This window comes from Carcharhinus amblyrhynchos, chromosome 1 (assembly GCF_965287045.1).
Source record: "Carcharhinus amblyrhynchos chromosome 1, sCarAmb.v2.hapA, whole genome shotgun sequence".
Taxonomy (NCBI): Eukaryota; Metazoa; Chordata; class Chondrichthyes; order Carcharhiniformes; family Carcharhinidae; genus Carcharhinus; species Carcharhinus amblyrhynchos.
This window is the reverse complement of record NC_137324.1, coordinates 48151333-48168729: the sequence shown is the minus strand read 5'-3', so window position 1 is coordinate 48168729 and position 17397 is coordinate 48151333. Positions and strand designations below refer to the sequence as shown.

Here is a 17397-nt window from a genome sequence, read left to right as displayed (position 1 = left end):
GCCTTGTAGATGATGGATAGGCTTGGGGAGTCAGGAAGTGAGTTACTTGCTGCAACCTCCAACCTGCTATTGCACATGGCCATCCCCTGGTGTGAACTGAAGCTTTTAAGTGGCCAATTAATGCCTATGTAACAGCCTTATTCTGCCACTGCTGATATTCAACTCATGGTGAGCTTGTTGGGGACTTGCCATGCAAGGAGGTATACAAGCAAGTCTGATCTATGGGGAGGGTGGGGGAGGGGACATCAAGAAGGACTACCCCCCTGAGAGCCACTCATCCAGCCCTTTTCACCAGATCTATTTCCCCTCAGCAGCAACCTCTCCCCAGGTTCTGAAGCCCACTGTCACTTACCTTGGGATCCCATGATAAAGTCTGAAGGCCCAGATGTATTATTGGCAGCAGCCATTGCTCCTTTTAGCAGTGTCAGGAATGGAAAAAAAAACTACTATTCTCCAGTTGCCTGTCAGCTCTTTGGCTCTGGATTTCCACAAGACTGGGGAGGTGCAGCCATTAACATCCTTTCACTGGGCGTATAACTTGTGATCATTTTATGATTCGGTATTTTTGCATTTGTCCTCACCTAACAAAGGAGCAGCACTCTGAAAGCTTGTGATTCCAAATAAATCTGTTGGACTTTAATTTAGTGAAAAGGGCTGGGTGGGTGGCTCTCAGGGGGGGCCAATACTTTCTGATGCTCCCCACCCCACCCCGCCTCCCCATAGATCAAACTTGCTTGTATACCTCCTTGCATGGCAAGTCCCCAACAAGCTCACCACTAGTTGAATATCAGCAATGGTAGAACTACTCCCTTACTGTGTCCACCCCAGTCCAACGCTGGCATTTCCACATAATGGCATTTGTCCTGATCAGTGTAAGACAAAAGCTTCAGAAACATGCCTCCCTTTTCAGCAATGTTCAAGTTCTGTATGAATGAACTTGAGATGCAAGTTCATAATGTCGCCATGGCAATTTGGGATATGGTCCCAATAAATTAAGGCTATGAAGCTATTAGGTTGTTTCAAAATCCAAATGTTCACAAATGTCCTCTTAAGAAAGGAACCTGATGTCTTTACACAGTCTATAAAAGCAAATTACTGCGGATGCTGGAATCTGAAACCAAAAGAAAAATGCTGTAAAATCTCAGCAGGTCTGGCAGCATCTGTAAGGAGAGAAAAGAGCTGACATTTTGAGTCCAGGCAACCCTTTGTCAAACATTTTCCAGCATTTTCTCTTTTAGTTTCTTTACGCAGTGTGATCTGTATTTGCGAACAATGTTGTTGATCCTTAACTGCCCTCTACAATGGTCTAGCAAGTAGTTGTATGAAAGTGCTAGAAAAAAGTTCAATAAGACAATTGAACCCAACAAGATTTGTACTATAGTGGTGCACAGGCAGGAAGGAATGGCCTTAACATTAACTCCTGACCCCATGAAGAATCTGCTCCTCTGTCTAATTTAGTGACAACAGATTAGGGATATCATCTCCAGTTCATCCTTGCTCCTGGGCATTGTGACTCTTTTTTCCTAGAGGGCCACAGCACTTTCACGAGTCCCCCCTTTACGTAGCAGAACATTCCATCCACCCTGCCAACGTCATTGCCACCCCTTCCCCCACCAAAGTCACAGGTTTAGGTATCCATTACATTGCAGGATTTACCCCTTCAATACATGCCAGCCTCCAATCTTTAAGGGGTTAGGAAGATTTACCAGCAGTGATGATATTGTGTTATTAATATACCTTGTCCTAGTGTAGATTCCTTTAATGAGGCAGCTTGCCTGATTCTCCCAAAAATGCTGAATTGGTGAGAAGAGTGGTGTAAACCACGATTGTTTCTTCAACGGGAGTTCAGACTCCAATTTTTCCACTCTGTGCAATGCAGAAGTCACATTCATGAATATCATTAGAAGATTGCATGGGGGAGACAGGGGGTATTCATGCCAGAGTTTGACAGTTCAGGAACTCTGAGCATGTGCAGTGGTCCTGAACTGCCAGACTCCCGTTTGCTGGCCAGTTCAATTGCCATACTTTCCTGAACATTATCTCACCATATTTGTCTGTGCCTGGAAAATATTACCATTGTAATTAATCTCCAATGAAAGGCCAACATCCAAGCGGCTTAATTCTTTGATCTGCAATTTTAACTGCACCAGGCTGTGTGTTACTTTAAAGACAGTCCTTAAAACTGATGGTGTTCTTTTAGATTCTTCCAGTGTAATCTCTTCTGAACTTTTCCACATTCTCCTATGTTGTTTCTCTCAGCAGCACTTTCTTGTCATTCTTTTCAGTCTGAGCTCCATGTTCATGATCCAGAAGCTGCTGGGAATAATGTATTACTACAGCAGGGGTAAACTTATCTTTGTACAAGAGCGTTCACATATCTAACAGCAACCTGCATCTTAAATAGCCTTCATGACATGTTAAAATTACCTAAGATGCTTCTCTAACATACTAAACAGCGGAAATTTGGATTTTGCAGAAATTGGGTATTTCTGATATTTTAAATTTAATTCCAGGCAGAAATGATAGAACCTCTGGCAATAACAGAAATAATAAGTACACTATCAGTTATGCATAGCAACTGTGGACATTTTTTGCAGCACTATAATTGCTGTAATTCTGTAATTACTGTAATTATTAATTTTTAAATCACAGTTGGCTTCCCATTGCGATTTCTTTAGAGCCAGATAAAGCATGTAATACAGATAGAAACAAATGGAATTATTCAATGAATAAAATGATAAGACAAAATCTAAGTAATTGTTTTTGAGGTCATAGAATCATAAAAACCCTACAGTGCAGCCCATCAAGTCTGCACCGACCACAATTCCACACAGGCTATCCCCCCATATCCCCACATATTTTAGCCACTAATCCCTCTACCTATACATCTCAGGACACTAAGGGGCAATTTTAGCATGGCCAATCAACCTAACCCGCACATCTTTGGACTGTGGGAGGAAAGTGGAGCACCTGGAGGAAACCCAAGTAGACACAAGGAGAATGTGCAAACTCCACACAGATAGTGACCCAAGCCAGGAATCGAAACTAGGTCCATGGAGCTGTGAAGCAGCAGTGCTAACCAGAGTTCCCACAAAAGGCCACAGAATTGAAATGTAAACCTCTCCCTCCACGGGATGTCCGACCTGCCAAATTATCCAGCATTTTCGGTTGGTATGTTAAATTTCCAACACCTGCAGTATTTTGCTCTGATTATTTATTTAACAGTTTTGCACATCAAAAGCGATCACAAAGTCAGTATAACAATGGATTTGCTAATGATTATTGTACAGCATATAAATGATACATTATAACAAAAGTACAGAAGGTATTGTTTGAAATGAGCATTATTAATATTTTGTAGGGACATGATGTAAACACATTTTTCCATAAAATATTTGATTTCTTTTGCATTGGATTCATGTCCATGCTGTTCTGAAGGAAAAACTATCACAGCAGTGTGGTCGCAGACTAATGTACTGATAATACACTGTATGGATACTCAATAGAAAATCTGCACTTAAACGTACACATTTTGATCTTGTGTGCTACTACAGTCACCTCGTCAAATTGCTTGTGATAGAAGTGACATCTGCAACTGCTTTTTTCACCCCAGTGTCGTGCAGGTTACGTCTTCCAATCAGAACTTTAGTTCAGAAGTGTGAAAAAAACTGAATTGTACCGATTTTTAAAAAAATTCAAGTAGATGCGATTGAATCCATTGAATGACATTCCGTAATGGATGGAAAATTGTAGAAAATGCATGATTAAACTCCCTGCAAATGCTCTCAGCAGGGTGACTCTCCTTTGAGAATGCACGTTTTTGTAAAATCAATGATTTCAATGGAAGTTTAGACACATGAACTGATATGTTTTTTTTAAAGTTCTAGTGGCATCACTGTTAGCACCCACTATGCATTTAATGCACGGATTTGTGAGCCCTGTGTGGATATTGCATGGCAAGCTTATGGGACACCTTGATAAGCTGGCATCATGGTGATATCAATATGTTAAATGCAAGAGTAAATAGCCTTTAAAAGTCTTTTGCTATTTATTTTTATAGTAGGGTTTGTTCATTTTTACCAGCAAGCAAAATACACTCAAATCTAATATGCTGACCAGCAACACATTCATAAAAGTCAGATAAGCTAAGTTGTTTACAAATGTAGCACCATCATTCAACAGCACCACTTTGCACCTAGGTGACGGTGACTGCTTTTCCCAGAGACCAGTACAGACAACTAGTGACAGTCATTTTGTAGTGATGGTGAGTAAAGATGTAATTTATCAGATGCTCTCAGCATGCTCTGCTGATGGACAGGCACTGTGCAAGGGCAAACCCTCCAAAATTACCCACTAATGGTTGTTAAAATGACGTGCACCTTAAGGTATGAAATATTCTATACGCTAGTGATGTTTCCTGATTTCCTTTGCCAAATTTCTCAACGCCATATCTGAAAATTTATGTTGGATTGTTATTTGTGAGGCATCTTCCATTCTTGAGTAACCCCCTCACCTGAGTGAATTATTTGCATAGTGAGTGTCCTTTGGAACAAACATTCACCTTTTTAGTTGGCAGCTGGAGAGGGGAAGGCTGATTTCTTTCTCCGTCCTGAACTGAGAGCTAATTGCAACATGCCATCCTCTGCCCACAGCTGTCTGCTCAGTTAAATCCCCCTGTTTCCAAACATAACACAAAAAAGAGGGAAGTAGGAATAGCTGTAAAACTGCTGAGAGGCCCACAGGCAATAACCACAGAAAACTTAACTGGCCTTCCTTTTTTAAGAAAATGGATCATTATAACATTTCCAACTATCATTTAATCGTGCACAATATTCAGAACACAGCCAGTCTAGAACTAAACTGGATAACAATTGAGGGACAGTCTCTCTATATAATGAACATAAAAATTGCAGCACTTGTAATGTTGTTCCAAAGGACAGCGTGCTAAATGTTAATCAACCCTGTACTGCACCCCACCCCCGAAAGCTGGTGGGAACCAAATGGTTGTGGTATGGCAACCATTGCTAGGATTCTACTCTGAAGATCTGGATTCACTTCTAGAAAGTTTCACTGGCCTTGCATGCAGGGTCAAGGTCGGTGCAAGTATTTCAAAATGCCATATCCCACTAGTTTCACATGCTGCTCAGGGTACAACATCACCATCACTCACTTGCTAATTTTTGTTACATTTAATTATCTTAGCCTCCCCAAACCCTCTCAGCACTGCTGCAGACCTCACACCAACATCTTACAGCATGCACATACTTCCATCTATTCAACTACGACAACCACATTACACAAACACATTTCACAACACTCACTAATGCACTTCCCTCTGTCTAGAAAGACGAGGTGTCATAAAATCAGAAGCAGCAATGCCTCACCCTGTGGTGACAGGTATGACTGTTTGTCCTTTAAGCCCCAGAGAGGGGACAATACCTTCCAGTATTGCAAACTCTATTGCTATGGTTGTGATCAGTGATGGTGCTCGAACTACTGAACATGCCTGTACTCACCTAGCTGACACTTCTTCTCACATCCCCCTCCTCCCACTCTCTGCTGATTTGCAAGCGGCAGATGATGTGTGCATGCAGCTCTTGATTTCCCTCCCTCCCTCCTCTCACCTTTCTGCCTTTTTCCTTTCAGATACTTTAAGACGTGCCACCTGGCAGTGATAGAAGAGCAACAAATGGAAAAGCAAGAAGGTGCCCATCCCTGAGGGCATTTAAGAGTTAACCACGTTACTGTGGGGCTGGAGTCACATGTTGGCCAGACCAGGTAAGGGTGGCAGATTTCCTTCCCTAAAAGACATTAGTGAACCGGATGGGTTTTTACAACAGTTGAAAATGGTCATCATTAGACTTTTAATTCCAGATTTTTTTATTGAATTCAAATTTCACGATCTCCAATGATGGGATTTGAACCCAGGACTCCAGAACATTACTCTGGGTTGCTGGATTACTGGTTCAGCAACAATACCACTATGACAATACCATGATAGTGGACAGTAAGCTGGGAGATGTTGCAAAAATCTCCTGCTCCAGCCTTTATGGAGTGAAGTGCACAAAGTTCATGGACACGATCACCCTCACACTCAATTGCAATAGAGTTTTTGCCCTGCTCAGAGGCTTACATCCTGAGGGAAACACAGATGTCAAACGCATGGTGCCTCACTGAGGTCCAAGTAAGAGAGGCACTCCTTGAACAACTTGGGCAGATATAAGTTTTTGCTGAGAACCTTTTTTTCCTTTTGCCTCCTCCCTTTTCTGACTTCTCCTGCTCTGTGTGGCCTCCGTTTATTCTTCCTATCTTGTTACAGTCCAATGGGAATGGAAACAATGGCACTGGCATTTGGGATTTACTGGTTTGCGCAGAATTCCTAATATCAGGACAGGTAATTCAGCGCATGTCAAACAATTCCCTACTTCAGCAGCTTTGAAAAAACTCTAAGAAGACACTTCTATAATTTCAGCAGCAACCAGTGGAGAACAAACAGGAACTAACCTGAGAGTGGTTGATATCCGTATTCGATAGCACTGGTGAGGAGGCTGGGACCTTTCCCTGCTGTTGAATACACGCTCAGCCATATGTGACTACGGCAGGCCATTGGTTGGAGTACTGAGTTCCAAAATAGCAGCACTGGCTTCAAATTAGTGTTATTACCCAATTAACATCTCAGACTGCCAACACAGTTACTTCCCAGGTGAGATCATCTCAAGGCCTTGGAGAACAATGCAGGGTCAATACTAATTAGCAAGGCTCCACTGAGTCTAAAGAAGCCATTGTTCCTAGAAACTGGGAGATGGGACGGTAATCACACCACCGAAACCTATTTATTACACACATCGCTTTTGTATCACAAAACAGATAGACAAGGATAATCAGACGCAACCGATTAACCAGGACAATAGACCTGCCTAATGTGATCAAGTATTATCAATTTGAGCTATTCGTATCAATGATATCCTGTATTACAATACTCCGAGAACAGCGTAAGTAATGTGTACAGCCTTAGTATCTTCAGAATCAACCTAAATACAGTGGGTCTGGGCTGATTCTCCCTCATGGATGTAGAAATAAAACTGTTTTACTGAAGCCTGACACGGACTCAAAGACTCCTCGATAATTCCCTCCTACATGTATGTTGATTGATGTTATGATCCACTTACTCTGTATCCCTGTGGTTGATATTTATTACCTTTACATTTAACCTCACCAAAGTGGTACCCAGTCGAATTACAGAAGTATGTGTGAGTGCCACAGCCGCCATTCTGAACCACTAAGGCCAAACTTGGCATCATTAAAACGGTCACCACTCATCTGAAGTTTACGATGAAAGTGTCTTTAGTTTCAATAAATGTTGTATTTCCTATCTATTTCCTATCTACCTCTGTGTCTTGTGATGTGGAGGGTTTTATGATTGGCAACCAATTACTTAGATTGGCAAAGCAAAGCAAAGTGAAGCATGCAGGCAGTGCTCCCCATGCCTGACCTTGAGGGCTTGGACTCAGTAAATGATAGACATGCAAATTCAAATTGTACCTTAATTAAGTGCAGCAGCTGGAGAAGTGTTAACTGGGGAAATGTTATGGCTGCCAGATGTCTAGATGTGTATATGGCCACTTTAGATGTCTGCCACAGGGAGAAAGGTTAATTCTTGATTGAAGTGCAGCAATCGCGCCAGATGTCTGTGTGTTATCACTAGAAGGTGCTATTAAGAAAAATGAAGCAATCTGGGAGATTGTTTTCGTATCAAGTGCAGTGGTTTCAATGTGTAACTTCCAGTGCCCTAGTTTTTAAGGTTAAACCTGCCTATCTGAAAAGTAGCTTTCCTGCATGCTGACATTTCTGTAATTAAGATAATAGTCTCTTATAGGTGTTGAAGTGAAAAAGTTGTTTCCTTTGATGCAAATTAATAGAGCTTGCAACGATTAAAGAACTGACTAAATTGGAAAAGCAATGTGCATTCAGACTCCTTTTCTGATGAAACAAAATTGCACCTGGCAGTTCTGTCTGCATTAGTAATTATTTCCTTTTGTGAACCAAGCAATGACTTACTGCATTGATCAATGCAGGTTTAAATAGCACCTTATTGGAGGTAAGAGAATCATTCGAAATCTTGCTTGAAGGACGGTGGGAATCCTTCATTTGTAATACGAACTCCAATCTCGTTCATGAATCTGGAGCAGCTCTTTGGCTCAAACCTCGCCTAGTTCCTCTCCTCCACGTGGCGATGTTAATTTTCTGGCATGTATGGCAACACTGGACCCGTATGGTCGGCATTGAGCATCGACCCAGTTTCCTCAAAGTGAGGCAGAATTTTTTTGACATTCTGTCCTTATTACAGATGTTATCTGAAAAAAAAATTAGCAGTGTTACACCAAAATATCATGTCAACTCTGTCCCACTGCTCACCAGCCTGCAAGGACATGTATTTGGAAGGCTCGTTTTACATCAGCAGACCAAAATCAGACGCAGTATCTCTTTTGTACAGAAGCACAATTCTGACCAATATCTTATTCCAGGTCTGTTCGTAGGTTCATAGAATCATAGAATCCCTACAGTGCAGATGGAGGCCATTAGGTCTTTGAGCTTGCACCGACCACAATCCCATCCAGGCCCTATCCCCATAACCCTATGTATTTGCCCTAGCTCGTCCCCATGACACTAAGGGCAATTTAGCATGGCCAATCCACCAAACTCCCACATCTTTGAGCAGTGGGAATAAACCAAAACACCCGGAGGAATGACTTAATGACTGTATAATACTAAACCAAAGGTGGAACATGAAGCTGTCTCTGTGATTCCTGAAAAAGTGAGTTCATCATTTAAATTACATGACTCATGGCACTGTGAGCATTTGGATCAAGCACCAACACCTGCACTGGAAAGACAATGGGCGAGATTATCCGGTGCTGAAGTGAAAAAGTTGTTTCCTTTGATGCAAATTAATGGAGCTTGCAATGATTAAAGAACTGACTAAATTGGAAAAGCAATGTGCATTCATACTCTTTATCTGATGAAACAAAATTGCTCGCCCTGAAACCGGAAAATCCCGCCTGAGGTCAATGGACAGTTCCAAAGTTCACCCCTCGTATGCTCCAATTCCCATAGTGGGCAGGATGGTAAAATTCTGGCCAGTAACTATAACTAGTGGTTCTATTCTGTTATCTGGTGCTTTACCCTGAGGCCTGTTTTTTTTAATCATTCAGAATAACTGCGGGATTAATCATCAGTAGGATAGAGAAGGCAGAAGCATATGTTTCAATTTTATCTACTTGGCACTTAATTTGGGAGCTCCTGAGGGGCAAAAGTAAAGCTATTGAGCCCCGGCACATCCAGTAATAGTAATTACTGCCTTCCAGTTGAATGTCTGTTATGTTGATTAGTCATGATGTGGACTAGTAACATCAAAGACTTTTAAATCGAGGAAAGCACAGGTTTCAATTGCATTAGGACAATTCCTGACATCCCTTGTGCAATATTTTCTTCCTGGAAAGAAACCTTAGCCCTGTAAACATGAGGGTTGGGGGAGCTTCTACCTTGACATGTTAGTCCTTGTTGGGCTCTTCAAATCATCCATCAAACACAAGATACATTAACACAGTGGCTTGAGTTTTACACAGTGTTTGCAGGTACACGCCAGATCTGGAAGAGCGTAAAACTGCGCGAGATGTTGAGCAGTCTTGGATATTTCAGTAGGCAGGTGCACGCAAGAGACAGAAGTGCACCCGCCTACAATTAATAAACATGCTAAGGCAACTAAAAGTGCCTTTGATTAGGATTTTAGATAGCCTAATTCCATGGTCAGCACATAGGTAACACAGGCAGGTGGCCATCCCATCTTTTCATCTGTTTCATCCAAGGTCAGGATTATGGCAAGCTGGCACATTGGCTGTGTGAGTTCACAGAATCATAGAAACCTTACAGTACAGAAAGAGGCCATTTGGCCCATTGAGTCTGCACCAATCATAATCCCAGCCAGGCCCTACCCCCATATCACTACACATTTACCCGCTAATCCCTCTAACCTACGCGTCTCAGGATACTAAGGGGCAATTTTAGCATTACCAGTCAACCTAACCTGCACATCTTTGGACTGTGGGAGGAAACCGGAGCACCCGGAGGAAACCCACACAGACACGAGGAGAATGTGCAAACTCCACACAGACAGTGACCCAAGCAGGGAATCAAGCCCAGGTCTCTGGAGCTGTGAAGCAGCAATGCTAACCACTGTGCTACCATGCCGCCCATTGTGACGAGTTTAGGTGAGAGTTTGTTGTTGCTTTAGACTTGAGATTTTACACCTTCTCCTTTGTTAGCATTTTTGATGACTCTTTTCCTTGTTACTCTGTTGGAGCATTTCTGCCCCTTCCAGTCCTCAGTGCACGGGGCAGTGTCATCTGCATTTCCGCACTTAATTGAGGACTTGATTGAGGGCACCTCCTTCTCTGAGGAAGAGGGGGGCCAAATGGATAGGAGGCCAGGTGTTCACAGGCAGTGTCACAGAGAGAAACCCATGAGTGATGAGGCATGGGCACCGGGGGTACTGGGCCTGCAGGGAGAGCAAGGTAGATAGCACAGCAGAAGACGCCACTATCCTGCTGCCAGAATCTATAGACGATCAACAATCTCAACCTGAGATCCAGTACCTCAGGAAGCTTGACTCTTGAAGGACACCATGACTGTCCTAAATGATTGGGTTAGAGATTACCTCCAACTATGTGGGTGGGCACTCAATGCCAGTAGTTTCCAAGGTCACATGGCCTCAGTTTTTATGCATCCGGATCTTTCCAATGGTCAGTGGGGGGACCTTTGTGGAATCTCCCAATCAGTTGCCCATACTGCTTCAAGCCTGTAACAGATATTCTCTTCAGACAGGTTTTTTTTAATTCATTCATGGGACATGGGCATTGCTGGCTGGCCAGCATTCATTGCCCATCCCTTGTTAACCTTGGAGGGCAGTTGAGAATCAACCACATTGTTATGGCACTAGAGTCACATGTAGGCCTGACCAGGTAAGGACAGCAGATTTCTTTCCCTAAGGGACATTAGTGAATCAGATTTTTCTGAGAATTGACAATGGTTTCATGGTCATCAGTAGATTCTTAATTCCAGATTTTTAAAAAATTAAATTCAAATTCTAACATCTGCCAAGGCAGGATTTGAACCTGAGTCCTTAGAACATTAGCTGAGTTTCTGGATTAACAGTCCAGTAAAAATACCACTCGACCATTGCTTCCCCTGGTTTGCTCATTCATTCATTACAGGATGGACCAAGTCAGCTAGGCTGAACAAGCCAGAGGCTCCACAGCTATTGTAGGCTTCCCTTGCATCCTGGGTGCCATTGGCTGCGCTCATGTGGCTAGCAAGACTCCTAGAAGCACACCAGGTGTTTTTGTTAATAGGAAGGGTTGCCAGTCCATGAACATCCAAATTATATGCAGCCACAGCGCATGATATTTTCATGTCTGCGCAGGGTGCCAGGTAGCTCCCATGATGCATACATTCTGCGACTCTTCCAGGTGCCAAGAATGTCCATGGCTCTGGCTCAGCTGTAAGACTGGTTGTTGGGTGTCAAACAGTATCCATTGAACTCATGATATCACTCTGGCAGAGTGGACAGAGTTGGAAGAGAATTACAACCAGTGTCGTGCCTCTACAAGGTGACTGAGAGGAAATAGGGTTACTGAAGATGAGGTTCCACTGTCTGGAATGCTCCAGGAGAGCCCTGCAAAACCCTCCAGAGTGCGTGCCACTTATCATTGTTGTCTGCAGTGCTCTGCACAACCTGACACTGGCAAGAGGCAACCTCGCTCAAGGATGACAATACCAAGGCAAATCCAAACGCCTTAGACAAAGACTCTGCAAGTAGATCTGATATGGAGCCTGGGCCGGAACAAGGTGCAGTTGAGGAGCCAGATATGAGGAACCTTTAGGGAGGCTGGAACACCAGAAAGTCTTGATTCAACTCATCTGCCTGGGCTTGGTTTCCTTCAGAACCCAAGAGCACCACCACTTTCAAGACAATACAATGTCCCAATGTCACCTCACAAGTTCTGTAATAAAGTTTGCTGTCCCTGTCACCCTTCATAATGCATTGATGGGGCTTGTACTGATGGAAAACATGAAGAACAGTCACGGCATTGAACTAAGTGTTACAGCTGTTCACTCCGGTAGGATTTTTCCATCCCTCTACAATGAAAGTCTAAAGTGAAATTGTGCCAAATTCTCCAACTTTGCTGCAGCAGAAACATGGCATGAATGGCCGGTAAGATCATGCTCTAAGTCTTGAATTATCTTGAAACAGAGATGCAATCAAACAAAAAACAAGACATACAATTCAAAAGAGAAAATGCTAGAAAATCTCAGCAGGTCTGGCAGCATCTGTAAGGAGAGAAAAGAGCTGATGTTTCAAATCCAGATGACCCTTTGTCAAAACATATAATGGTTTACTTAAATAGTTTTTTTTAAATTGCTTTGCGGAAAACAACTAAAGTCATCTTTAAAAACCCCTTCCCTGTTCCCACTGCCTTAAACTTACACTTGTGAGTGATAAATCTTTGTACTCACAACCCTATCCACATTGTTGGCAGCAGCATTGGGGTCAGATTGCTGTCTCTGCTGTCGTGTCAGCCCTGATGACCTTGCTAATTGTTCTCTGGATGCCTGGGAAGGAGAATCCAGCACTTCCCAGTTGTCGCAGAAGATGGAACGGTGACTGACAGAGGGGCAGGGGAGCTACTGCCACTCATCCGGAGCCCCATGAGAGGGCAGGCAGCTCATTCGCCAACATGAGATCTATCTATACCTCCCTGATCAAAATTGATGGATGGATACCTGGCAAAGGGACTGGGTGCCACATCCATTTCTCATACTGGCACTAACCTCCCAATGTCGTTACCTGTGTGTGGGTTTGTAGGTCCAAGTGCAACCCCAGGAACCTTGATTCTGCTCCTGGAGCTACCTCTCCGTGAGATTTGCCAGTCTTTCAATGGAGAAGGCTTGGTGCTCAGTGATCATCCTCTACATGGACTCCATGACAAAGACCATGGCACACAGACATGCAAGGATCTTTGCCAGATCTCCCCGCACATCCTGCTGGACATCTAGCATCTACTGTCTGATGGAGGACTAGGGAGGCTGGTCATCTGTCTGAGACATGGTCTGGTCACCAGTATTTCTCTGAATGTTAGTGCCCTGGGCACTTGCCGTCTCCATCAGTTGCTCATGAGACTGTGATGTACCCTCACCACTGTGGACTACCAACTGAGCCTATGTGCTACTGCGCAGCAATGTACCAGTATCTGCACGGGTACTTGCTGCAGTGAGAGAGTGTGATACGGTGCATCTGTCATCAACTCCTGTTCTGGTATTAATGAAGGATCCTGGAGGTCTTGGCTGGCTCATCTGAGGGAGGAAAACAATTGATCAGTATTATCACACAGTCACTGCCCCTGTGAGACAGCTGGGTCTGAATGATATCAATGGCATCAAGGTGATTGCTGAATCACTGGGAACTCTTAGTCAAAAGTCCTTATGAGGGAGGTGATGACCCTTCATTCTTTTCAATTTCTGCCTGTCCTTCTTCTTTCCACTGGCCTTCCTCTGAAACATCGGCCTCTCTATGACCTGAGGACATTCCTCTGTGCGCACACTCGAGTTCTAGGGCACCTACTTCATTGCTGGTGAGAATTACAAGGGTCGCCATCCCACCACCAGTTAACGGAGCTCTCAGCATCATTGTGACTTTTCTTCTCCTGTAAGTGCAAAGGTCCATTCATGACTCAATTCTTCACCTGGAACATCATACCATACTCTCCCACCACCCACCTTTCCCCCTCCACCAACGTGAACCATATTCCTGATTTTTCCACACATCTGACCCTTGGACGAACGCAGGGTTTCTGATCTTATCTTTAACACTCACAGGCAGATATACTTTCTGTAACTCTGATTCCTATACCCCTGAGCACTGTTAAGGATGGGCTTCTCCACACTGGAACATGCCAACCTGGTACTCACCCCTTCCAAGTGCAGATCATTGAACCTTTTCCAGCACTGTATTCATATGCAGTGTGCAATGTCATGCCTGTTGACCGTGGAAGCAACCTCTGCCCAGGCCTTCTTGGTCTGGTAGGATGGCCACCCTGTGGCTTCAATAAGTCCCACCTGGCACTCACTGTCTCCAGGAGTGCATTAAGGCAGTCATAAAAAACAGGGAGCTGAGTGCCCATCTGAAATGTCTTCCCATCTGGCGTGGCCCCTGGGTGCTGCTGATACTATAGAATCCCTGCAGTGCAGAGAGAGGCCACCTGGCCCACCAAATCTGCACTGACAACAATCGCATCCAGGCCCCACCCCCATGACTCCATGTATTTACCCTGCAAATCCCTCTAAGAGACAATTCGGCATTGCCAATGCCCACACAATGGAGTGTGGGAGGAAACTGGAACACTCGGAGGAAACGCACTCATACATGGGGAGCGTGTGCAAATCCCACACTAGGCAGTCACCTGAGGCCGGAATTGAACCTGGGTCTATGGCACTGTGAGGCAGCAGAGCTAACCACTGTGCCGCCAGATTCCCTGTGCTTCCTCCAATGTTTTCTACAGTATGATGCGGTCAACTTTAAACTTCCTGCCGGGTTTACAGTGGACCCGGCACCCACCACGGTCCCGGCCCCACCGGCTTTACTGCACCAATCTGACTGTGTTTCATGTTGGCTGGTGCTTAACTGGCCAGCCAGTGTGGTATGTATTTTATCAGTCCTGGACAGAAATGGAAAACACAAACACTTCTGGTCACATCCGCCATGCGCACATGATGGGGGCGATTCTCCTATCATGACCCACAAATCTTCCGGCAGGTCAGGTCGGGAGATGCGTGTGTTGGCCATTTTGCGGGATTTGTTCATGTGCTCCTGACGCATGTGTGTCTACCACAGCCGGCGAACAGTTGCAGTCGGCACCGCTCTGGGAACCAGCGGGAAGAGAATAATTGATTTTAATCTGTTTTGAATGTATTTTAAATGCATTTTAAATGTGATTATCGGGCCCGGCACGGAATTTGTGCTGTATAAACAGTATTTCACTCCGGCAGGGTTTAAACTAGCTCCCAACGTTCGGGGAGCTAGCAGGAGACCTCGCCAGAGTGAAGGCGGAGTCAATCAGGGTCCCCCAGTTTGTTGGCCGATGGGGGAACGCAGTACCCCTGGGATGGGCACGCTGGCAGTGCCAGCCTGTGCCATTTGGCACTGCCCACCAGGCAGTGCCAAGGAGGCAGGGCCTGTTGTGGGTGGGGCCTAGGGGTGATCGGAGGGGGTGGGGGGGGTTTCCTGCTGCCACTCTGCAGACAGGATCGGTTGGGGTTGGAGGAAGGCCTGCGATCAGGGCGGGCTGGGTGGATAGGGAGGGGTGGTCTGCTCTGGAGGCGCGGCGGTGAGTGTCTGCCTCCCTTCAGGAGTGGTCTGCCTCCGGGGGGGTTTGGTCCGTGAGAGGAGGGTCAGCGGCCAGGGGTTTGCTGTGGTTGTGGAGGGGGGGGGGGAAGAGGTTATCTGCTGTTGGGGGGGATGAGTGGGCTGATTATCAGGGTGCTCCTGGATGAAGGGTGGTCAGTGCTGGCCCGTGAATTGTCGTGGGGCGGTGATCGGGCCATGGGAGGTGGCTGTGGGGGGCCTGGGCTGGCCAGCGATTGAACTGGTCAGCAAATGGGGAGTCTGACAGATCAGGGGCACTGTGCATGAGCAGAGTTTCAGAACTGTCAAGAGGCTAGCGCCAAAAGGCCCCAGCCCCCTAAGTTTTTAATAATAATCATGACTGTGAGCTCTGCAGTGCACAGAGTGGGCAGATTCAGGTCCGAAGTTGCATTGAATAAACAGTTGGGATCTAGAACAGTTTTCTTGCCAATTCAGCACTTTCAGGAGAATTGTCCCCGACGTGTGAAATTCAGGCCAGTGTCAACTACTTTCTTCCTTCCTCTGAGTTTTACATTGTTCACAAGTTTTCTCTTCACTGTTGACCCATTTTGAAAAGAATGAGCTAGAATTGTGTTGTTTGTGGTATTATCCTCATCCCTGTGTACAATAGAATTTCTTTTAGCTACAATCATATTTGGAGAGGCTTTTTTCTACCTTGACTAAACCATACGTTGCACAAAATTATGAGTCAGCTTTTAATAATAAACCACTGAGCCAGAATAAATCTGAATAAAAACAAAGTGTCCAGCATGTGTCATATTTCATTTGCATGATAAACGTGTGTGTAAAAAAAATGTTTAATGTTTCATGTTAGATTAAGGAAAAAAAATTGCATTTATCATATCCGCTGGCCATTCTAAAGCATTTCACCATTCATTAATTATTTTTTAAGAGTTATTTTTGGAAAATGCAGCAGCCATTTTGGCTATATCCAGGTTTCAAGGATGGGAAAGGAGATGAACGACCAGTTAATTATCCTGACAAGGGTTAGGTGGATTGGCCATGCTAAATTGCCCTGAAATAAGTGTCAGGGGGACTAGCTAGAGTAAATGCCTGGGGTTATGGGAATAGGGGCTGGGTGGGATTGTGGTTGGTGCAGACTCAATAGGCTGAATGGCCTCCTTCTGTACTGTCAGTTCTATGATTCCAAATTTTCAGCAGGATACAGGTCTTTTTCTTGTGAATAATGTCATGAAATCGTGTGCCTTGGCTTGAAAGGCAGGTTTGCTTTATACCTTACCTAAAGCATGGTACTTCAGAAACCATAGCACTGCTTTTAGGACTGCATTAAACTGTCAGCCGAGATGTTTAATCTGTCAAATTTCAGAGAGAGGCTTGAAGTCCTGGCCTTTGACAGATTAAACAGAAGAGGGGCTTTTTCCACATCCAGTTGTGGCCGATGCCTGCAAGCAAGATTGGCTAAACCTAAAAAAGTTTCGAGATATCGTGAGTATGTGCTGTATTTTTCTTCCCAGTTAGAAAATTCCTATAAATGGCCACATGCAACTCAGATTGGAGAAGACCCCTGCTGTTGGTATCTAAAGTCTACAGTCTCATTAGTGGTAGCCAGTCAGGCCTCCTGACTGCAGGATGTAGCCCCACTTGAAACTAAAATCTTATCTATTTGGAGGTGGGATGAATGTTGTTAACAGTCTTTTTTTTCCACTTAAGTAATAATAAATTTAAGCAAAATGTTCTTCTGACAATGTGGTGATCAGAACTGCATGCAATACTCCAAAGTGGCTTAACCAAGGCTTTATATAGCTGCAGTATGAGTTCCCAACTCCCGTACTCAATAACCCCGCTGAGGGAGGCATACATGCCATATTCTTTCTTAAATAACTTGCTCCCCTGTGTTGTCACTTTTAGGAAACTGCGGACCTGCATGCTCAGATCACTGTGTGTGTTAATGCTTCTAA

The 17397-nt window shown here is 44.4% G+C and overlaps 1 protein-coding gene across 1 annotated transcript in view; it reads right to left on the bottom strand.

Annotated features, from left to right (window-relative positions):
* Positions 1 to 3197: 3197 nt before the first annotated feature.
* Positions 3198 to 17397, bottom strand: part of LOC145362534 (A disintegrin and metalloproteinase with thrombospondin motifs 12-like) — a 510217-nt gene continuing 496017 nt past the window's right edge. The window contains exon 24 of the mRNA XM_080218577.1: positions 3198 to 8354. Coding sequence (XP_080074703.1) covers positions 8173 to 8354 — 182 coding nt within the window. The 3' untranslated portion in view covers positions 3198 to 8172. The remainder of the gene's footprint in view (positions 8355 to 17397) is intronic.